Raw genomic sequence first — 24,406 nt, forward strand, 5'->3', positions numbered from 1 at the left:
TATAGAGAGATGTTTATGAATATAGATGGTTATTTAATTATTTTCATTATTGTTATTATTCTTACTTAGCCATTTCCATGCAAAATGCTTCCAGTATTTTGAACTCTTAGGTAGTTATCTCTGTTCCAGCACATTAAGCAATGAATTTCTGCATTCAGCTTTGCAGCAGTCATCTTCCTAAATCTAACCAAAAAAGTCTCTATAATGTTATTCTGTGTAACTTCCAGTAAAGGAAGAGAAAATTATAACCTAGTGATCAAATTCCTCTCAAGCCTATGGGAAACTCCCAGCACATTTTGCACCACTGATGCCATGCTGAGCCTCTTGGATACTCCAGCCAAGAGTGTTCTTTTATATGCTTTCTATATCCATTCTAGAAGCACACATATTGTAACTTACTCCAGTGACATCTAGCTTTTCAAGAACTCGGCAATCTGTCATTTCAACTCTATAGAACACCAAGCACAAAGTAAGAACAACAACAACGAAAGCCAACATGTGCAGCATGTGCAGATACACATCAGAGACTCGTCACTAGGAGCACTTCATTTTTATTATCCACCGCTGCTCTTATTTTACATAGTTCCTGTGCATATTTTTTTTTTTTTTTTTTGGAAACTGCTTGGTGTCCATCTGAAAGGCGCATTCCTTGATGGACTTCTGTCTCCCACCCTGCCCCCTGGCTATTAAGTGGAATACTGACTCTATCTTTCCAGAGCAACACTCATAAATGCCTGTTAATTTGTCTTCATCTCTGCGTCTCTCACAAAACCCAGAGCTCCTTGAGGTCAAGGATTAGGTATTATACACCTTTATATCACCAGCATTTTACAGTGTCTGACATATAAATATCTTTTGATGATCAGAGCCCACACAGGAAGGAGAGAAAACAGTTGTAAGTGGAAATGCAACAAAAAATAACAGCTAATACTTGATTAGCAACTCAGATAACAAAAAGTAGTGTGAAAAAACTCAAAAAGCACATCTGTCTGGGATCACTTAGTTCTGGAGGGAAATAGCCTAGAGTATGTCAACAGTTTCTGAAAACATAGCTGCTTGCTAGCACAGTACCAAGTTTGTATTCATTTAGATGACTTAAGAGTTATTAATTAAGGAGGGTGCAGTGACGCATGCCTGTAATCCCAGTACCTCTGGAGACTGAGGCAGAAGGATCTCAAGTTTCAGGCTAACCTCACTAATTTAGCAAGATCCTGTCTCAAAATAAACATTAAAAAGGGCTATGGATGAAGCTCAGTGGTAAAGTACTCCTGGGTTTAATCCCCAATACTATGGGGGTGGTAGGAGGGGTTAGAGTTAGCAATTAAAGATGTAAACATGTTCACGATATTCTGTTTAAGGTTGCAGTCATTTATGTAATGTATTTTAAAAAGATTTTCTTATAAAATTGCTTTAAAAAGAAATGTATCTTTGGTGTTTAATAGGATAAATTCTTAACTATCCCAAATGACTAATTTCCAAGGGTTCTGCATAGCCAAGGTCTTGCTGTATGAGGATAACATAAAGTATTTAAAGGATATTCTCAGCTCCATTCCTCCTTCTCTATTTATGGATGAGCAGTAGTAGTGAGTCTACCTAATATGAATTTCACACTGCACCTTGGGGATAAACACACACACACACACACACACACACACACACACACATCAAAAGAAAGGTCTCTATCATCAGAAATTTTTAGTTTTGCCAGGTTTATACTTCCATATGAAGTTTATATCAGAGGTCAAGGGAGTGGTTGCTATGATTTGCTCACCTAGAACTCTGTCCCTGTGCAGTCATCAAAAACTGAGTACTTCTTTGGTGAGGGTTCTGTGCTGGGTATTGAAGAATTGGTGTGACTGCTTGTAGACTAGAAGTGCCCAGTGCCCAGAGTACATTATCCTGGCAAGATTTCTCTCTCTCATTCTGCAGCATAATTATGGGAAAGTTTTCCCTCCATAGAGACAGATTTTTGGAGTTTTTTTTTGTCTCATGTTCAATAGTTTATGAGAAACAAAAATTTCATAAAATTGTCTTCAACCCTAAATTAAAACATAAATGATTGAAAGTATGAGGCACAGATGGGCCTTGTTCCTATCCTTAACCAGGATAGAGTTCCTCATTATCAACTTACTTGTAAATAAAAGGGAATAGGTAATCTGACATGTTTCAGGTGTCCTTGAGGATGTTAAGGCTTGTGTCCACCAATCTTTGGGCAGTCCTTCATGATGACAGGGAAGGACTGCAGATGCCTGCCTCCAGCAAAACATAGGCGACATGAAGCTCGAACATTGTATTGTTCACACCTGTATAGTTTGCACCAAGTACAGTTTCTCAGTTCACAGTTGAGGAAAGAAAGAAAAGATGTTCTCAGCTCCATTCCTCAGCAGAGCCAGATGCCCAATAAAGCAGAAACAGGATACTTGTAAAATTGCCAAGGTAACATCAAGGGTAGAGGGAAGAGTAGAGAATGATTTATGAGAGTTTCATGCCACAGGAATGGGTCTAAAAATAGGCTTTCTTTTTTTTTTTCCCCCTTACAAAGATAAATGCCACAGGACTTATCAAGGGAATTGTGATGCATAACAGCTCAAGACCTTATCAGCCCAAGGAGACCAGGGCGAAAGCTAGTAAAGAAAAGCAAAAGCAACAAATGAGCAAAAGTGCTCCTGGTGTGCTTTTAATCCTTATTGAGCTGCTGTTTTCTACCCAGATGTCCAATCCATCTTTTAAAAACATGCAAATAGTGTCTGTTGTGTTTTGCTGCCTTTCCTATCCTCTACTATCCCCCACCTCCTCTTCCATCTTCTCTCTCTACCCCATCTACTGTAATTCATTTTTCCCCCTTGTTTTTTTTTCCCCTTTCCCCTCACTTCCTCTTATATGTAATTTTGTATAACAACACAACAGACACTAGTATAGCAATATGTAAAAAAGTGGATTGTAACCAATGTGATTCTGCAATCTGTATACGGGGTAAAAATGGGAGTTCATAACCCACTTGAATCAAAGGTATGAAATATGATATGTCAAGAACTATGTAATGTTTTGAACAACTAATAATAAAAATTTAAAAAAGAAGACTCCAGAAATAAACAATTTATAAATCTTAAAAAAATAAATAATAATATTAAAATCTCAAAAAAACATGCAAATATTATATTGTTAAAATATGCATAGAGGCAAGCTCATTTACTGGGACATAATGTATACATTTTATTTCTATACTTAAAAAAGAAGTTTCTCTTAACTCTGTTTTAACAATAGCAAATTTTTAAGGAGAATTACATATCAGTATGTGGAATAACATGCCCCGGCAGAGCTAGAAGTTGTTGTTGTTGTTGTTATTATTACTGTGTGTGAATAGTTGAGAAAGAAACTCTTGGCACACATCAAATTGGCATTTCTTAGCACCCTTTTTGCACGTATTGTAGTTGGTCAGCATTATCAAATTTCCATGTTGATTTTCATTTTTCATGAATTATTGTGCTGGTAACTGCATCCATTTTACGCTGCTGTGTAACAACCACAAATGTAGCATCTTGAAACACTACACATTTACCATCTCACAGTTTCTGTGGGTGAGGAGACCAGCACAGATAAACTGTTTTTTTGTTTGTTTGTTTGTTTGTTTTGTTTTGTTTTTTTGCTCTTGGTCTCATAAGATTATGATCAAGGTATTACCTAAGCTGTGATTTGAGTCTGCAAATTCAGCTAGGGGAGAATCTATTTCCAGGCTCACTAAGGCTGTTGGCAGAACTCACTGCTGTGAAATTAAGGACTTTAGGTTCTTACTGGCTGTTGTTTAGGCTGCAGTCCATTGTTACATGGGTTTCTCCACATGGCTACTTAATTAAGCCAGTCGGGTGAATTTCTACTATATCTGTTACCAAGATGGAACCTTGCATAGCTGGTTGTTGGAAGCAAGTCCTATGTCCCAACCACACTCAAGGAGAAGGAGTTAAGTAAAGGTATGAATACCAGGAGGGTAGGGATCACTGGGGACACCTTAGGATTTGTCTGTCACAGGGATGTTTTGAGGAAGAGGATGAATTATTTAATTTGAAAGCTGGGCAGTTTGGAAATTTGCTCAAAATTAGTGTGTATAAACTACATCACTAAACTTCCATTTTTCATCCTTTTGCCCTCTGGTACATTAAAAAGGCAGAAGTGAATTTGAAACGTTACTTAGTGGAATCTAATGGAAAAGAGAGGTTAGCAAGGTTGAAAGAATAGTGAAATCAAAAAAGAGGATATTTACTCTTTCCCCCCATGGAGAAATGCAAAGAATATATTAAATTATGTCCATAATCCACTTGAAGATCTGTGGAAACAGTTTGTAACTAGGTTTCTACTCTACGTGCTTTATATAGTCAAGGGACTATGTTCATACTATCTGTAACTAAATCAGAAATCTTACTTTGCATGGAATGGATCATCCATTTTTCTTAGTCTGTCTTAATGTTCCAGTTTTGAGGCTTGGAAGGTATTTACCTTCAGTTTTCATCACATGGAATTAAAACCAGCATGCTTGGGTTATGGATTAAGCTTTAATATGGCTATGTCAGAATTCACAAAGGACTTAAACTAAGAAGGAGGATTGCATATGGTTCCAAGGTGGCTTATGGCTGAATTGATTGTTCCTACAATGTATAGTAAGGCAACCAACAATCAGAGATTTAAAGTCATATGGTAAACTTGAGTGACAATCATTTCTTTACTTTTTAAAATGACTGCCTTCAAATTCACCCTGAGGAAGGTTATAGCCCTGCAAGCAAATAGTGTTGTTGTTTTTTTTTTCTTTCTTCTTCTTCAGTGCTTAGGATTGAACTCAGGAACTCATGCATGCTAGGGAAGCATTCTATCATTGAGCTACATCCACAGCCCTGGAATACCTTTAAAAGGTCATTCTATTAACTGCTGTTTCATTTGTTTAGTAGGTCATCCATGTTTAGCATCAGGACAATCACAGTCCAGGTATTAATTTACTTTTTGGGCCATGGTCTGAGAAACAGTGCTTGGCATCTAAAAGATGCCCAGTAAATGCTAGTGTGACAGCTGTTAGTATTACTGTATTATTTACACATTCAGCTCGGTTTCTTCAACTTTCTGCAACTACGGTAACATAAGATGCTGAAATAAACAAGAAGAATGAAATACACATAAACCAGAAAGGTGGCTGATTTCTCAGAGATATGGCTTCACAGGGCTATTCCATGTGATTCCTGAGTAAGCCTCTTTCTATTCTAATTCCCCTGTATTCAAATTCTGCTTATTGGAGTGATTGATCACTTCCCACAGTGCCCTGGTTGTATTATCTTTCTACCTGCTCTCTTCTCCATTCCATAGAAGTCAGTTAATGTTTGATCCATGTGCCCACTCCAACTCGCTTCTTTCTTCTAAGAGTCATACTCAATTCTTTCACATTTACTCATTGATTAAATGAGAACATTGTGCCCAGGTAGAGGTTAGCATCTTTAGACTCTATGAGATACAGTCCCTGAGGCTGCTTTTGAATAATGAACACAATATTTTATTAGGAGGGCTCTCTGGGTCAAATAAAAAGACTTATGATTTAACAATTTTTATTTCTGTACTGAAATAGGGCATTAGGAAAGTTTTGTGAATTTATTCTTCAAATAGCGTTCCTCTATTCATTTTTTGATTTATTCTACTTAGCCCCAAGAAGTGTGGAGGAGACATTGATGTGTCTGTATTGTTCAGGAATTTGTTTTCTCAAAGTTTTCTGGTTTGGGTTTTAGGTACTTTATAGGATTTTCAGATACTTGCAAAGACAATTGCTAGTGACCCTGATGCCCCGAGGCGAGCTGTGCCTGGTTTAGAACAGTCCATCCTGCAAGGACAGTCCATCCTGCAGTTTGCTGTCCTACTGATTTCATGGAGGGATCTTTAACTGGATTCTCCCCCTCTTCAGGGTGGCTTTCTGCCTTTCCATTCTGATGTTTCACTCACGAATGACAACATCCACGTGGACTGACCTTTAAAGGTCAGAGGTAAATATTAGTAAAGCATTAAAAATGCTTATCTTCCAGCAACCTTGGTTTAGAGCTTCCTCCTTTCTACTGTTTTCCTTTTGTTCTTTGGTTGTGGTGCCATGAACATGAACTTGGGGGTAGGCTGGCATGCATTAAGGTCTTTGTTCAGCCTCCAATTGCAAAATAAGGTGAATGATAATATTGACCTCATGGAGTTGAGGTGAGAATTAAATTCTCTATTATGTGGAAGAGCTTGTCATAAATTTTACAAATATAGATAAATGGATTGCAATAACAAGTACTGAGTTTTGATATTTGTGTTCAGAATTGCCAAATGCTATGTCTTAGCCAAAATAGCCAGGAAGAATTTAAGATTAAGAAGTTACTAAACGGGCACCTCCCAGTCTTAGATGTTTCTATTATTGCTTCTCTCATCCTCTGTTGGTGTCTCTATTTTTCATGCATGCTATTCTTTCTTTTAGCTCCAACCAACTATATGTAAGTAGATTTAACAGAGCAGTACATTTTAATTATTAATTACTTCTGTTCTATAACCTTTAAGAAAAACAAAATAATGAAATATGTATTCTTGTCCCTTTAAAAACTCAAATAATGTACATTTTTAAAAAATTTATCAATTAATTCTTGAATTTTTGCCTCCAATCGATCAGTGATTTTCAGAAGGAAATCTATTCTTTCCATTTCTTTATACCTTTGTTACTAAAAAGTTAGCAGCAGTGCTACTAAAACAAATCTTTCCTTTTTATTTTAGAAAAGGGTTTAATTGAATTCTATGCTCAGTTTCCCGAAACCTACTAAAAAGTATCTAGTATAGATATGAATGTTCATAATTACAGAATAACAAATTATATAGCTTTAGGGACTTCATAAAAATACTGAAGAATGTGAAGCCATTCATCATGTGAAGAGTAGAATTTAGAAAATTTTAGGTACCTCAAATTCAGACTGGCAGTTATAAACTCTAGGACTTCTTTTGTTTGATTTTTTTTTTTTCCTTTTTACAACCCTGCTTCCTTCCCTAACCCGAACCCTAACCCTAACTAATTTATGCATGGGAAATGACAGTTTGGGTTTTTTTAGTAGCTAAGCAAAACCTCCTCAACTGTACCTACCTCTTCTTGTTCTAGTTCTGGGCTGATCACTTTTTTCATGCCTTTCTCTACCTCCCCAGAGTCCCTTCAGTTCAAGACCTGAGCCTTGACTGAGGACATTGTGTTTGTCCAGTGTTTTTTGATTGCAAATGACAGACCATGATCAAATTCCTTCATTTAAGAGAGGGTGCAGGTAGAAGAGAGCTTATTGAGAGAATGGCTGAGTGGCAAGAACAAAATGGAATCAGTATGCCCTTTCACATCCATCTTCACAAGGGGGCTACTGCTCACAAGCTCTTTCCCTCTATAACACTTGCATCTGCTTAGAAAGTCCACACTCTGTCCTTAGCACCTGTGCACTTATGTCCCTTCATCTGCTCAAATTGTATTCTTGTACCCCTTTCTAACCCTTCTGCTTGTTTACCTCCTGCTTATTATAGGACTGAGTTTAGATGTCCCATTATCACGGACATCTTCCTGACCACTCCTCACCCCATGTACATGGGGTGCATTTCTTTTATGTGTTTTTATAACATCCTGCGCATAGGGCCTATCTGAGCACTTATAAAACTTTATAGCAGTTACTTCTTTACTTGTGTGTTTCCCAACTGCATTGTGGACTTCTAGATGGTGGGAACTATGTCTGGTTCAGTCTTTCATTTTTTTATCCATGTTCTCATTCATAAACAGAGAAAAAGATTTGTTGAATGAATGAATGTAGGATCTTCATTCATTTTGGTGATATTACTTTGCTTTCTGGGCTGAACTTGGGGCAGTCCTACTTCTAAGGACGTTGATTGTGAAATCAGATTGCATGTGATTCTTTCCACAAAAAAACAGTAAACAAATATGATTATCGTTGTAAAAAAACATTTTATCTGTTATTGTTTTGGAAATAATCAGTTTTGTGTAGTATCTAACTGAAAATGACAATAAATTAAAATATATTTATAAAATATACAGTTAATGAGTAACCTGATTAACTCTGTAGTTGGTGTGAACAGAGTCTTGGAAGGAAGATCATTTTTTAAAAGTATTTTTTTGTTGTTAATGGATCTTTATTTATATGCAGTGCTGAGAATTGAACCTAGTGCCTCACACATGTTAGGCATGTGCTCTCCCACTGAGCTACAAACCCAGCTGGAAGGTCATTTTTAATGGTTTTGTTTCATCTCTCTTTTTTTTTTTTAAAAAAAATTGAGCTTGATCATTTTCTTAAGTAGTCTAACAACCTTTTAAGTAAGTTGGAAAAACTTAGTGATATTTGCAAACTTTTTCAATTTGCCATTCCTGCATAGGGATAATCATAATACTGCAGTCTTTAATTACTATTTAGCATTTTAATATAGTTGTTTCCATTTGTTCTGAGGTTGAAATAATGCTTGTTGTCTTGCCAAGGGCCCTGATTTTCAGGTCCCACACACACAAAAAGGAGCACCTTCCCCTTTTGACTGACAGTTTCAGTAACCAACTTTGATTAAACCCTTTAGGGGTTGTGAATCCATGGAAAGCAACCACAATAGTTTGGGGAGATAGAAATTTAAAAGCTGCTCTTTTTTCTTACATAAAGCTTTTTTTTCCAGCCATTTGTATAATTCAACACTGGGTTTTCTGACCTATGTAACGGTTCGCCATTTTAATGGGATTTTGGTATAGTTCTAAGAATTCTTGTAGTTAGAAACAAATTATTTCACCAGAAAGAAAAAAGAAAGAAGGGATTTGTTTTACCTACATATTCACAAATTCCTTTTCTCTCTCTCTCTCTCTCTTTTTTTCTTTCAGTGAGCATGTTTTTGAACACATTAACACCGAAGTTCTACGTGGCCCTGACTGGTACTTCTTCACTAATATCGGGGCTTATTTTGGTAAGTGGTGCAATCCTTCCCACTGAAAAATGTACCGATTACTAAAATATGGTAGTATGTGTACGAGAAAAAAATTTGGAAGAATATACAATAGCAGTTTGCAGTGATCATCTTGCATACTTGTAAATGCTCAGTGGGTGGTTATAGGATTTTTACTACCCAGGTTACATACTTTTGCGATATTTGAAATATGGTATTTGTGCAATCATATGTTAATTTTATTGAAAAGTTAAAACAAATGTAAATAAAATGGAAAATCAAGGAAGACACAAATCTATGTCAAACTCTAATGTTTAAGATATTATAAAATTAATGCTACTCAGTCCAATTAAAATTTTTTCCATCACCCTCATGAAAATGGATAATTGAACATAATCAACATCAGTAGAAATATAGCTCATAGCTCAGTTTCTTTAAATGCATTTAAATAAATTGTGTCAATTCTAAGCTTTTTTTGCCTTTCTCTTGTTTCTTTTTCTCTATCAAAATTTACATTTCTTTCTTTATTGCCTCCTTTTAAGAAATTTCCAAAAGACAAAAAGTAATATAACATTATGCATATCCTTTTGTTCCAAATAGTTGCAGGTGTGCAAAATTATATCTAATAGTTCATTTTAGTAACCTCAAATGTATATACCATCTAAACTTGGTGGAACTTCTCTAACATAATTGCTATTTAAGGAGAATGAAGTTTTATATAGAATTTTTTTCTTACACATAACCTTTATTGATTATTATAGAAACTGGCACAAGAAAAATACTACAGAGTCGATGTTGAGAAAAATGGACAAAAAAGAGGAAAACAAAAGTTTTCAAGCAGAAGGGTACAAAGATGTGGAGCAAAGAGCACAAATGGACCTAGAATAATGTGAGATTTCAGAAACTTTGAGCTTATGAGGAACCAGAGAAAAAAGTTGGAGACAGGGATACAGGGAAGAAAGCTCCAAGCAGATGGAAGATGGAAGGGAAGGTGTGTAGGAACATCTATTTGTGATGACAGCATATTAAGGCTCTCCTTGCTGTGTTTATCACATGCACTGCTGAACTCAGACATGAGATGTTTAGAGTTGATGTTATTGAGCCAGGAATGTGAAGAATATCAGCAAGAATCATTCAGTATAGATACATAAGTGAAAATACAAATAGAAAGCTCAGCACTGGCTGCAAAAACCAACCCAAGGTTAGGGGAGGTACCATAAAGCTTGAGACCCACTTGCTTCAGGTTCCTGATAGCTGGGATTACATGTGTGTGTCACCATATCTGGTTCTATTAGTCTTCTTAAGTAGACTGAGCAGAATTCAGACTTAGAAAATGTTTTCACATGCTTGGCAAATTCTTAGTAAGTATCTTCTGAAAATAAGGCAATCTTTTAGCATATCTAATTTTAGGGGGATGGGAGAGGTATTACAAGCTCCCATCGAGTAGTCATATTTTTTAAAAAAAAATTAATATTTTTTCCTAAAACATCTTAAAAAATATATTTTTTTTATTAAACAAATAGAAAACAAAGTGACCTTTTCTTGAATACAATTGTATACTGAAACCACTAACTCTTTCTGATGTGGTGAGGTAGGCTTTAGTTTGTGCTTCTTCTTCTTGGGATATTTAAGACCCTTGCCTTCTTGGGCTGACCTAAAGCACTTCCCAGGTGAACTCATTTACTCTTCCCAACACTACAGTCAGGTAAGTGCTAGCGTTGTTTCCATTTTATTTACAAGTTAGTTGAATGGTTAGAATAGGCAAGTTGGTACCTGCCTTAAGTCACACTAGCAACCTGTGCTTTTCTCACTGTCACTACTGGCTTTCTGGTTCTTTCCACTGTTTTTTCTAGCCTCCTGCACAAATGCAGGCCCAGCTTTTATTCTAGCAATATCATGGTTTGGTTTCATAGGTTCTAAATTAATTGTCACAATGTGGTATATTTTCTTTTCTTTTTTTTTAAATTTTTAAAAATTTTTTTTATTGTTGGTTGTTCAAAACATTACATAGTTCTTGATATATCATATTTCACATTTTGATTCAAGCGGGTTATGAACTCCCATTTTACCCCGTATACAGCTTGCAGAATCACATCAGTTACACTTCATTGCTTTACATATTGATATACTCTTGTCTGTTGTATTCTGCTGCCTTTCCTATCCTCTACTATCCCCCCTCCCCTCCCCTCCCCTCTCTCTACCCCCACTACTGTAATTCATTCCTCCCCCTTGTATTGTTTTTCCCTTTCCCCTCACTTCCTCTTGTATGTAATTTTGTATAACCCTGAGGGTCTCCTTCCATTTCCATGCAATTTCCCTTCTCTCTCCCTTTCCCTCCCACCTCTCATCCTTGTTTAATGTTGGTCTTCTTCTCGTGCTCTTCTTCCCTAGTCTGTTCTTAGTTACTCTCCTTATATCAAAGAAGACATTTGGCATTTGTTTTTTAGGGCTTGGCTAGCTTCGCTTAGCATAATCTGCTCTAATGCCATCCATTTTCTACCAAATTCTATGATTTTGTCATTTTTTAATGCAGAGTAATACTCCATTGTGTATAAATGCCACATTTTTTTTTATCCATTCGTCTATTGAGGGGCATCTAGGTTGGTTCCACAGTCTTGCTATTGTGAATTGTGCTGCTGTGAACTTCTATGTAGCAGTGTCCCTGTAGCATGCTCTTTTTAGGTCTTTAGGGAATAGACCGAGAAGGGGAATAGCTGGGTCAAATGGTGGTTCCATTCCCAGCTTTCCAAGAAATCTCCATACTGCTTTCCAAATTGGCTGCACCAATTTGCAGTCCCACCAACAATGAACAAGTGTACCCTTTTCCCCACAACCTCGCCAGCACTTATTGTTGTTTGACTTCATAATGGCTGCCAATCTTACTGGAGTGAGATGGTATCTTAGGGTGGTTTTGATTTGCATTTCTCTGACTGCTAGAGATGGTGAGTATTTTTTCATGTACTTATTGATTGATTGTATGTCCTCCTCTGAGAAGTGTCTATTCAAGTCCTTGGCCCATTTGTTGATTGGGTTATTTGTTATCTTATTGTCTAATTTTCTGAGTTCTTTATATATTCTGGATATTAGGGCTCTATCTGAAGTGTGAGGAGTAAAGATTTGTTCCCATGATGTAGGCTCCCTATTTACCTCTCTTATTGTTTCTTTTGCTGAGAAAAAACTTTTTAGTTTGAGTAAGTCCCATTTGTTGATTCTAGATGTTAACTCTTGTGCTATGGGTGTCCTATTGAGGAATTTGGAGCCCGACCCCACAGCATGTAGGTCGTAGCCAACTTTTTCTTCTATCAGATGCAGTGTCTCTGATTTGATATCAAGCTCCTTGATCCATTTTGAGTTAACTTTTGTGCTTGGCGAGAGAAAGGGATTCGGTTTCATTTTGTTGCATATGGATTTCCAGTTTTCCCAGCTGTGGTATATTTTCTTTCACTCTGGTGCATCAGGCCTAGTGGTCATTTTTTTCCTTCTGACCCAGGGATGACAGAGTCCCCTCAGCAATAAAGAGATTTTGGATTTCCCTCAATGGTGTCTGTGGCCACCCTAGCATACCTAGCTGGCGAGGCATTTTCCAGCATGAGGTGCAGCTTGCTGAAACTGGACCATCACTATCAGAATGTCTTAGGTACATTGACTTGGGGCATTTTCTGAAAGCAGGATACTCCTGACTGATGTAGACTTTGAGTAGAGGAAAATCTCTCTTGCAGGAAGATTTCTAAAGGTCTTTCTCAAAACTGCTGGCCTGTACTGAAAGCACAGCAATTGCAGTGTGTGGCAATAGCTCTTGATAACCTTCAGCTCCTATTTTAGAGATTCTTGACACTAGCCTTTGACTCAGCTTTACTAGGCCCTGAAATGAACCCAGGGTGAGTTTTCTATGCAGCCACTATTCTTTTCTACTGGAGAGGAAGCACCGGGTAAATGGTCAGGTGCTTTGCAAAATAGCTATATGCATAGAATGCTTAGCACTTTGTTTCCTGGCCCTGGGGAAACAATTACCTAACTACTCTCCCCTGAACAATGTTCTGAGAGCCTACTGTAAGTGGCTACCCCTCAGGGGAAATTCCTTGTTTGGGGACCTCAGGATTCCTATGCTGGAGGCAGAACTATCATACCATCTGATGTCTTAGGAGAAGAGAGGTAAAAACCTGACATTTTATCTGTGTAGCAGAAGTTAACTAACTGAACAAAAACATAAAAATAATAAAATTCATTTGGAAAATGCTGCTCTCTTTTACACTAACAAATTTAAATGTAAGTGTATATTTTACTAGATATCACTGGTAGCTCTCATTTCACAAGCCAAATGCAGTAGTGAGTTTCATAAGCCACCTCTCTAATGCTTCTCTTTTGGTTCCTGTGACCATCCAGGCAGCTGTCTCCCTTGCAGACTTTAAGCTGCCCTCTGCCTGCTTGGCACAATCTTTCCTGTCCCCAACCAGCTCCAGCCACAGGAACCGCACCTGTCCTCACACTCCAACCTGCCAATTTAATCTTGTTTCTGCTAGTAAGAACATGTCGCTTGTTTGAAAAAGCCTCTTCAGGCTATACTTATTTTAGTGGAGAACAATTTCTGGGTTTTCTTTTTGCTTTTGACAGTGGTAAGGTGGATAGGTAGGGAAAATGGTCCTCTTAATTTTTTTTAAAAAGTCAGTAAAATGGAGAAATTGCTTTATATTGAATTGACATTTATACATAGATCCCTTTATCCCTATAAACTTGTATATAGGAGCATGCCTATATACAAGTTAATAAAGGAGATTTGCATGTATATATTAAATGCAGAGAGGTATTAAAAAGTCATACAGGACATAATTTTTAAAAGTCAGAATCACGAACAAAAAGGAAAGAAAATGAGAATAGCAAATAAAATAGTAAGTTCATGCATTTGATGTAAAATAAATCTGTTTTTAAGAGGGTGGCAAAAGAGATAAAGACAGTTGGGTAGGAATCAACTGTAGCAAAAGGTCCATGTGTTGAGTTCCCACTCTATGCCAGGTATTGTGTCAAGTGGTTTGCATATATTATTTTGCTTAGTTATCATTGAAATTCTAAATGGTAGATGTAACCTGTGTCTTTGTGGTGTTGAATATAAACAGACACAATGATTAAGTAATTTGACCAAGGTTTTAGAGCAGATAAATGGTGATATCTGAATCCAGATCTCTCTGACCATGCCCTATTTTGTCTCCTGTCCCTAAGTAAGGAAGTGAGGCTAGGAGATTGTTACAGCTCCTTTCAACTCTTTTTCATCCATCTAAAGAACTTGAACTGCATTTCAAGTAGTATTTTAATATGAATCATCCAAATGACAGAGATTCTGGAGCTAAGCGTAAAAAAAGACTTGATTTGAAGGGCTCTTAGAGCTCTGTCAACTATGAAATGTGTTGTCTCTTGGTTCTAGAATGTAGTATGAAAGAGATGCTAAGGCAGCCCTGTGGCAGCAGGATGTGCAGGTTGTGAGAGAAACTGAGGCTCATTTCTTGGGTTCACCATGAAAACTAATGAATCTCTGAAGGAGACCAAGTACCAGGCAGAGAAAGCAGACAGATGCCTGTCACAGTCTATGAGGAGCATTTTGATAGATCCAGTCAACCATTAGATACTTCCTCAGCAGAAGTGAGGAAGATGAACAAATCAGTGGCAGATGACGGGACAAAAATGCCTGTTTGTTTTTCAGATTACATTCAAGCACAAATGTGGAGGTTTGAAATTCCTGCAAGTGTGGGGCTGAGGCAGGAACCCTCAGAAGCCATCCAATAAACCAGTAAAGACCTAAGGAATAGGCATCCAGATATGACTTGTTCAGGTTACCTTCTAGGTAAAGGTAGATTGTAGACTAGAATTTAAGTGTTCACCACTTTGCTATAGCATCATTTGGCCTCATAAAAGTATTGCTTAGGAAGGTGTGTAGTAGCAGGTTGTAGCAGTTGATATTTTCATTTTAACAGGCCCACAGAAATAAAAGGGAGGAGTGGGCTAAGGAAGAAAGATAAAAAGGAAAGAAAAAGAAGAAAGAGACCAAAAGGAAGACTACAACCTTCTCACAAGGAGAAATTTTTTCTTTTCTTTTTCCTATTTGGCCATGCATTAGGTCAGATTTGGCCAGTCTGGAACATAGAACAACACTTAGCACAATTTACAACTTTATTTTGCTTATGTGATCATTTGCCATCCTCTTTCTTTCTAGATCAGAAGTATCACTAACACAGGGACCATATTTGTGCTTTTGTGTACTACTGTATACCCTGCACATATAAAGAATATTTGTTGATTACACAGAAGATCCAGTGAATGAATGAATTTACTGCATCAGAATTATTTGGGGAGCTTGTTTAAAATGATGGATTTTGAACACCACCTGAATCACAATCTCTAGAAGAGGAACCTTCTAGAGGAAAGGTGCCACCACAGCATTAGTTAGCAGGGCTTGGGACGAGTGACACAGGCCAGTTTCTCCCAGTTCTTTGTGGTCTCCATTACCCCAAGGAGAGTGATCTTCCCTATCAGACCACAGAAATGGATGCTAAAATGGAAAAACATCATCTTGTGAACATGCAGACACTGAAGTAGAGACAGGTCCTTGTTTTTTGACCTTCAAGAGAGCCTCACCTTCCTCTTTTCTCTTTTTGTAAAGCCTTTGCAACAGGAATGGGGATAGAAGGGCATGAATGCCAGTTCTTCACATAGACCACAACTGTTTAGGTTAACAGGTGGCTAAGAAGGGTCTGATTAACATCTGGGAAGTAGAAGGCAAAGATCCACTTGATAGCTATTCAGCATTCTTAAGCAAAACATAGAGAAGCTGAAGATTTAAAAATTTCCTTTTAAAGTTATGTTCATCATTAGCCAGTGATACATAACTGTAATCTCAACAAATTTGGAAGCTGAGGTAGGAGGGTTCAATATTCAAGGGCAGTCACAGCAATCTAGTGAGACCCTGACTCAAAATAAAAAAAAGGGCTAGGGATGTAGCTCAGTGGTAAAGTGCCTCCCCAGCACAGAAGGAAGGAAGGAAGAAAGGAAGGAAGGAAGGAAGGAAGGAAGGAAGGAAGGAAGGAAGGGAGGAAAGGAGGAAGGAAGGAAGGAAATGTCTTTCTCTGAAAGATATTCAAAGACATGAGACTTTGAAAGAGTCACTGGGCATGAAGAATAAATTTCAGAATTTGAAAAGAAATTTAAAATGTTTACAGATATTACTATAATGTATGCTAATTGCCTTTGTTTATCTGATTCAAGCTCAAATGGTCTCCTTCTTCCTAAAATCACTGCCACTAGATATGCTTTGAAGACTTGGAGCAGGTGTCAGTCTGGAGTCTTTCTGTCTGAGATTAGACTGCCAGAAAGTTTCCTATTTCCACATCCATTTCCCTCATCACTGTGCACATTCTCATGCAACATCATCATCTACGTTAATTCTTAGGAAGCAGTTAGCCAATTTCAGACTTTGACATTTTGCATTTCCCATAGATTTATTGGAATTGATGTAGAGTTAGTAAGGTTCTGCTATGTGGGAACCTTGAAGCATTTCTGCATGCAATGTAGGGTCTAGGAAAGTCCCTGACTCATAAAAGAATTGTTGTATGCAGAGAGCACACAGTTCTAAGGAAGAAGTCTTGTTGGTTGAGAAGAATCTAGGCATCTTCAGAGAAGATTCAGATTTTGCAATCTGCACGATGGATGGAAATGCCTTGCTTGTGTTTCTTTGCCAGATTTTTGTTCCCTTCCTGCAGGTAAAAATGAAACCAGTTTGCACCTTCTGCTGGCTACAAACCTGAATCTCTGCCCTAAGCTCCAGTACTCCTTGGTCATCCTCTCAGCTTCTGTCAAATAGTAATGGAGGTGATGACTGGGCATTTGTAACTGGGTCCTTGTCAAAAAAAACTCTTTGTTTTAAATGTGACCTGGGCCCTGGCTTGAAGCCCTACCCTGCAAGGTATAGGTCTAAACCACTTCCTCAACGCTCCGATTTCTGACTCTATCCCCATGTCCCTCATTCCCGGAAGATAAGCCTTAGCTGTACCTCCTCAGAGATCAGTGTCATCCAACTTTATCTCCTTTATTGCCTTCTTTAAAAAATGTATATTTTTGTAGTTGTAGATGGAAAAAATGCCTTTATTTTATTTATTTATTTTAATGTGGTGCTATGGCTCGAAGCCAGTGCCTCACACATGCTAGGGAAAGTGCTCTGCCCCTGGGCTCCAGCCACAGCTCCCCATTTGTTGCCTTCTTATGTGTGTAACAGCTCAAATCACTGCCCACTTTCCATTGTAGGTTACTTTTTGAGGTAGGGCAAATGTGCTTCCCGGGACTTTGGCATTATGCCTCCTGGTCATTTATACCTTTTCCACCTTCAGTTTCTCTTTTCATTGGATTCTTTCCTCTTCCACAAATATGTGTGAACCTCTTTTTCAACAAGCAAAATAAACACAAAACTTCCCATGATTCTGCTGTTGCTTCAGAGAGTATCCCATAACATCAACCAGAGCATCCCTTATCATCCACCCTGTCAACCTTCCAGCATCCACCATCAGGTCTTCTAATCATCCCTCTCTCCCTTCTCTCATCCAGAATTAGTTGAGTGCTTTCTCTGACTTTATTTTATACATGAGAAGACTGAGTTTCAGAGAAACAATAGGACCAATCAAGTCACAAAACCAAGTTTTCTCGTTGAAAGGCCTTTTACCTTTAAACTAGCTGGTAGGGTCACTGTTGACTTCCCAATGCCAAACCCAGATGATACTTTTTAATTCTTATCTTACTTGATCTGTATAACTTTTCAAATGGAGAAATTAAGGTTTTCAGTCTATAAAATGCATACATTTAAGTTTTTGTTTATCTGGCAGATTAGAAAGGTTTTTTATTCCTCTGTGGCAGGCCCAGTAAGCTACTAACTTGTCCAATAACTACTTTTAAAACCTCAGTTTGTTTATGAGAGCTTTACTGTTCATATTGTAGGTATGCATAAGGAAAAGAATTCAAAGTGACACCAAATGTATGTACATTAAATAACACTGTATTCCCATTTGGACGTGTGTAGCTTTTCTAAAATAGTTCTAGGTGCTCATCCAAAATCTGTTGTGTTTCTGGATAAGGGGAAGATTGTTATACTAAGACCTTACATTATAAGACGTGGTTTGAAGTTTCAGAAGGTTTCAAATCTTCCTTTGCTAGTTATTCAGCAAATCCCAGAAGGACAGGGGTCCTTTTTATACTAGTGTCCTCTGTGCACAGCAAGGGCTATACTCCTGATATGATATGACAGCCTGAGAAACCCTCTATTCCCCATCACAGCTGCCTGAATAACCCAGTCTTTACTAAGGTCTATTATTCCTGCATTAGAAATACTGGGTGAAAGGTCTATTCTATTATAATGCAAATGTCCAGTTAAATGAGTCATTTGCCCCTCAGATGAATTATCTAGTACCACTTTATAGACTACTTCTGGATTGGTTTTTATAACAACAAAGCACAGAGAGAATGTGTCAGAGGGAACTTAAAGGGAAATAGTAGGCTACAATTGTCAGTGTTGTTTACATGAAGCAAAGGCATTCTAAAAAGAGTCCTGATAGGGATGGCAGAGAGCTGGAACTCCAGGCCAAGGCTGTTTAATTAGATGCGTGATTTGGTCAGGTCTGCATCTTGATGGATAGTTTTTTCTCACATATTTTCCTCACATGTAAATGAAGTCTTTACATGTCCTTTAAGGTTCGTTTTAGTGCTGACATTCTGTGGTTCTGCCAGAGGAACTGAGAAATCTGAAGAATCTCAACATTTTTTTTCTCTGTGACCAGTACAGGCATGCCAGGAGCAACCTGTGGGAGGATTTGTTGGTCTGTGGCATGGACCAGGGATCGAATTTTTGTAACCCTGGAACTTAGCTCATGACTGGTTGGAAACACTTAGTAGAGCCTAATGGAATGAGCAAATAAAGTGCTGGCAGGTGCCCTGGTAGTGTGACATAGAAAGCAGAGCAAAGAGTTGGGGCAAATAAGCCTCTTCCCTACAAGCAATTGAGAGCCACTGCCAGCTCTGTGACCAGTGGCCTGGGTTCTTTGGAGTCTTCCTCCCCTTCTAATAGAAGAAAAGGTGTAGATTTCCTTAAGGCTTTGTTGAAAGGTCAGGACTGTATGGTGAGCTGCACTCTTTGTCACCATGATTAATCAGGGATTTCCTCTAACAGTCTAGCAAGACAATGATGTATAAACCTGTACTGTGGACTGGCAAAAAAAAAAAAAAAAAAAGGGTGTGTCATAGCAGTGCATGTATATAGGCCATAGGAGGCATGTACATCATTGCGATAACAGATGGCAGCTTTGTTATTGCTTTTGAGGACCAACTATGTGTCAGGTACTTAGTAGTTTTTTTTTTTTTAATATAAGGTTGGTGTGAAAATTGAGAACCCTTGAGGATAAATAATATCATTTCTACTTCAGAGTTGAAGGAACTGATATTTAAATAACTCATCTGGGGTTATGGACTCCCTTATGGATCCATGGTCTGTAAATTTACTTTTTTTTTCCTTCAAGCAAAATCTCTCATTCCTAGAATTTCAAACATTACATATTGGTCCTGTCCCTTCTTAACTGTCATACTATTGCCCCTACTTTGCCCAGAGAAGTTACTATGTGTGTGTGTGTGTGTATTTGTGTTTTACTGAGGATTGAACCCCTAGGACCAGGGCTAGGATATATGCTCAGCAAGTGCTCTACCACTGTGCTATATTTCTAACACCCACCACATTTTAAAAAGTGTTGAGACAGGGCCTCTCTAAGTTGCTTATGCTGGCCTCAAACTTGCAATCTTCCTGTCATACCCTTCCAAGTAGCTGGGATTACAGGTGTGTGCATCTGTGCCCAGTTTATTTAAATGTCTTAACATGTGAAAATTCAAATAGCTGGCAGGAACAGCTCCCTGGAATTAAATCAAGATGTCCTATTATAGGATTGGAAACATTTGGTCTTATTGATATTTTCTTCTCATATTCATAGATTTTCTTTTTGTCTTTTAAGAAATTTTTGGTACAACAAAACATCAGCTTTTAAATAATAGCCTAAAGTTTATTCAAGAGCAAATAACAAAATACTGTTTCTATAAAATAAGTAAGGATAAATTAATTAATTCTATGTCAATTGCACCTTCCATGTTATAGTACTAAATATAGTATAGTTATTCTATAAGTTTCTGGGATATAGGGGATTCTAATAAATAATTCTGAGAAAGAAATTGACTGCTTAAGGACCAAGTCCCCAGTCAAAGGGAGGAGAGGCAAGTATGAGAGGGAGCAGCTTTGTTCAGTGGTAGGAAGTATTGGCTGTAGAGGTGGGGTGCAGGTAATGGAGTGGTGGCAGCTTAGGAAGTCCTGGCTTCTGCCTGGTCAACTAACTAACTTTGTTCCTTCATTTTATTAATAAACATTACTTCTTTTCTCCTTTGCAATTCTTCATACATACAGAACTAAGAAACATTAATGGTACAGAGCAAATGTTTTTTGTTTAAAAAAATACTCCCTAACAAGTGGAACATTGCTTGATTTCAGCAGGTGGGTGACATCCATACAGGAAATGATCTCTCATTCTCTTTTTTTTCATGCTTGGGGTTTTGAACCCAGGGCCTCATGTATGCCAGGCAAGCACTTTACTACCACTGAGCCACATCCCCAGCCCTCTCATTCTCTTTTTATATTTTAATTTTTTTTTTGAGACAGAGTCTCATTATATTGTCCAAGCTTGCCTTGAACTCCTCGGTTTCAAGTAATCCTCCTGCCAGGTAGCTGGGACTATAGATGTGGGTCATTGTCTCTACCCGTCTCTTATTGTTTTATTCAGTAAAACCAACATTTCTCTAAGATCTTGTTTTAAAAAGGAGGAGGGGGACTTCTCTTAAAAATTCAGGCAGGTGAATGCCTGTAATTGCAGTAGCTTGGGAGACTGAAGCAGGAGGATCGAGAATTCAAAGCAGCCTCAGCAACTTACTGAGACACTAAGCAACTCAGTGAGATCCTGTCTCAAAATGTTAAAAAGGGCTGGGGATGTGGCTCAGTGGTTAAGTGTCTCTGGGTTCATGCCCTGGGACAAAAAGAAAAAAATGTTTTGCATGAATATAAAATGTCAAAATTGGAAATATAGTGAGCTATACTTTGAAAAGTGGCTTACTCGGATTCATTTCTGGCAGTCTTTCAGCTAAAGTGATCTTATTATTTGAATATCATATTAATTTGGAGGAAACTAATATAGAACATCTTAACAATGTTTTTTGTGTTTGTTATTTTTATTTTAATTTCCATATTAAAAGTAAAATAAATTTATTAAGTTCTGTGAACAATTTCCAAGGCTCCTACCATTTTTAGATCCTTATTATTGTGCAAACCAAGGTTTAAAAATATGCAAATATTGTTATATAAATGAGAATACATATAACATGTGTAGGATGTAAAGCTTAATCACAAAGACCCTAGAATCCCAAACCAGCCTTAAAACCTAGAATATTACCAATAACATTGAAGCTGTGTGTCCCTATTCCTCAAGTTCATCCCTCTTTGCTAAATATCAACTGCTATTCTGAATTTTATAATTTGGGTTCTCTCTCTCATGCTTTTAAAATCGTATCACATACACATACATTTAAAAATGATCTGCTATTTAGTTTTTTTAAAAATATTTTTTCTTTATATATGACAGTGGAATACATTACAGTTCTTATTATACATATAGAGCACAATTTTTCATATCTCTGGTTGTATACCAAATATATCCACACCAATTCGTGTCTTCATACATGTACTTTGGATAATAATACAATATTTTTAATCCATGATTATAGTTACATAACTTTTTTGAAAACCAGTCTTCAGCAGAGAGAATCACTTTGTGAACTTTCAATATTATTGGTATATTAATTTTATTAAGATCTTTGACTGTTAGGATAAACTAAGTCAATTTTTGGAAGGTGGACAGAATTGGAAAACAAATTTTATGTACAGAAATCATAAATGGTAAAAAGAGATAAATATCCTTACTGTTTTTATATTCTAGATATTTGAATGGTGGTATTTTCGCAAATACGGAACATCGTTCATTGAACAAGTCTCAGTAAGCCACTTGCGCCCCCTTCTGGGAGGGGTTGACAACAACTCCTCCAACAATTCTAACTCCAGCAATGGGGACTCAGATTCCAACAGGCAGAGTGTCTCAGGTATGGAAAACTTATTACGAGATTATTATGAATATGAGATACCAAGAATCTGTTGAGGGTTAAGCTTCAGGAAAATATGAAGTTAATTTTCTGAAGGATTTGACAAATCTCTATCAGAAAAGTAGGGTGTAAGCATTCTAGGGAAAGGAAATGTTTATGTTGTTAATTTTACTTTTTCTCCCATTTATTTTAGCTAGTGGTCATTTATTTCAGTGTACTCAACCGGAGACCAACATCATTACTGGTAGTTTCTCAAACTTTAGTGAATGGATACATTTTCTTTTATGATAATTTGTCTAACTAGATCTGATTACTCATTTGCTTAAAAGTCTTGGTTCCCATTTCATTGAATGTAAACTCCTGTTCCTGATTCCTCAGCACACACAGCACAAGCTGCTTTAATCTATCTTGCCAACTTTGGTATCTGTCACAGTCCATGCCCTTTGTCATATGTCTACCTTGAAGCCACTTCATTTTTTGTACACACCATGTTTCCCATGATCCTGTGCCTAGAATGTTTTTTCCTGGGTTGGTTCATCCATCACTGTCCATCAGCTGTCACACTTCCTATGAAGCTTTATCTGCTAGGTGTACACTTTCTACTTTTATTCATCCTTCATATTTTTTCCTTTAGTAACACTTGTCAGACTGCACTGTAATTTTTAAGATGTTCTAATATCTTTAGCATTTGCACAGCATTTATTATATCTTTGCACTTCAATGAGAAGATGAGAGGATCTGTGCTTTCTCTGCTTGTAAAACAAGAGGGAAGAATACAACTCTGAACTGAGTCTCTTCATTGACTCTGTAAACATTTCCTAAGTACTTTGTAAGAACCTTTCTTTGTATTGGCTCTTTTGAATATTATGAAAAGTCAGTCCTTGTCCCAGTGGAACACTCTGCCTATTGAAGAAAACAAAGCCATAAGTGCTCTGATTGTAAGAGGGAAGCATATAGTGCTGTGGAAGACAAGGAGGCCCCGGACCAAACTGGGAGAAGGAGATTGCTTCTTGAAGGCAAAGACACCAATTCTGAGACCTGAAGGATAAAGAAGTTGAAGAGTTAGACTAGATTTTCTTCATTCTCTGCTCAACAGCTCAATCCACATTTCATAACTGTCTAGCCATTGAGGAACATTGTACATATATTTTGTTGCCAATGTTGATGCAATACTCTTTTTAATAGACTCTTTGAATGGTGGTATTTTGACAACTGAGAGGTACTAGGAAGCTTTCCGTACACATTATTTCATTCTAAAGGATACATGTGTGGGCGTTGGCACCACCCAGGTAACAAAATTCTTTGGGACTTTGTAAACTCATCTACTTTGTGAAAGAAAGGGAAAGAGACCTGAGAAAAGTAAACTATTACTTTAACAGCTGCTCTAATAAATGTGACTTGTTTTTCTAATGAGGAATCTTGATCTTTCAGTCATAACCATCATAAGCAGTTGTGGATAATCACTACCACTGTTCATCTGCTGTGAATGCCCCATGGATTAAAGGTGCTGTTGGCTGACTCAAATTACTGTACACTTTGAATGATACAGAACATTGTAGAAAATTATCACATTGAAAAAGAAAACATCCTTATTTAAGGGCATTCTTTATAGTGAATACATTTATATTTTCATTTAAGTCCTTCCTTTCTCTTTAGCCAGTTTAAATCTTTAGATATTCCTTAATGCAATAAAGAGTTCATACTCTTCTTGTTACCACTATAATTTCACTCTCTTTCTTAGTGGATGCCTTGATTAAACTTATTCATTATGTTAATCTCAGTGCTATTCTTCATAAAGGAGAACCTAAGCCCTTTTGAAAAATACATTCAGCCAGGCACCTGTATTCCCAAGTCATTGGGAAGATCATTATTGGTGCCTATGAATTCTAGACCACCGAGCAGCCCAGTCTCAAAAATAAAACAAAAAGATTAAAAAATGTATTCAACAATAACTGTGGGAATTCTCAGTTTTATTTGTATCTAGTCTGTATGTGGCAAGAATTAACTTTTGATTATCACTCAATTACATTACTATTTATTGAGTGCCTACTATGCATTTCATATTTCCATTAATTTCCTGTATAATAGAGTATTGATGATCTGATTTTATAATGATGTTCATTTTTTTTTCTGATGAAAACGTTTTTTATGACTCCACATTTACTCTTTTTTTTAATGGTTGTTCACAACATTACAAAGCTCTTGACATATCATATTTCATACATTAGAATCAAGTGGGTTATGAACTCCC

General features: G+C 37.2%; 1 protein-coding gene across 10 annotated transcripts in view; it reads left to right on the forward strand.

The window, feature by feature from the left end:
- St7 (suppression of tumorigenicity 7) overlaps positions 1-24,406 on the forward strand; it is a 259,768-nt gene that overhangs the window by 126,855 nt on the left and 108,507 nt on the right. For all 10 annotated transcript variants that reach the window (XM_026410555.2, XM_026410563.2, XM_077796709.1 and 7 more), the window contains 2 exons: positions 8,888-8,970; positions 21,996-22,155. In XM_026410555.2, coding sequence (XP_026266340.1) covers positions 8,888-8,970; positions 21,996-22,155 — 243 coding nt within the window. The remainder of the gene's footprint in view (positions 1-8,887; positions 8,971-21,995; positions 22,156-24,406) is intronic.

The sequence above is a fragment of the Urocitellus parryii genome, chromosome 3, assembly GCF_045843805.1.
Source record: "Urocitellus parryii isolate mUroPar1 chromosome 3, mUroPar1.hap1, whole genome shotgun sequence".
Classification (NCBI taxonomy): domain Eukaryota; kingdom Metazoa; phylum Chordata; class Mammalia; order Rodentia; family Sciuridae; genus Urocitellus; species Urocitellus parryii.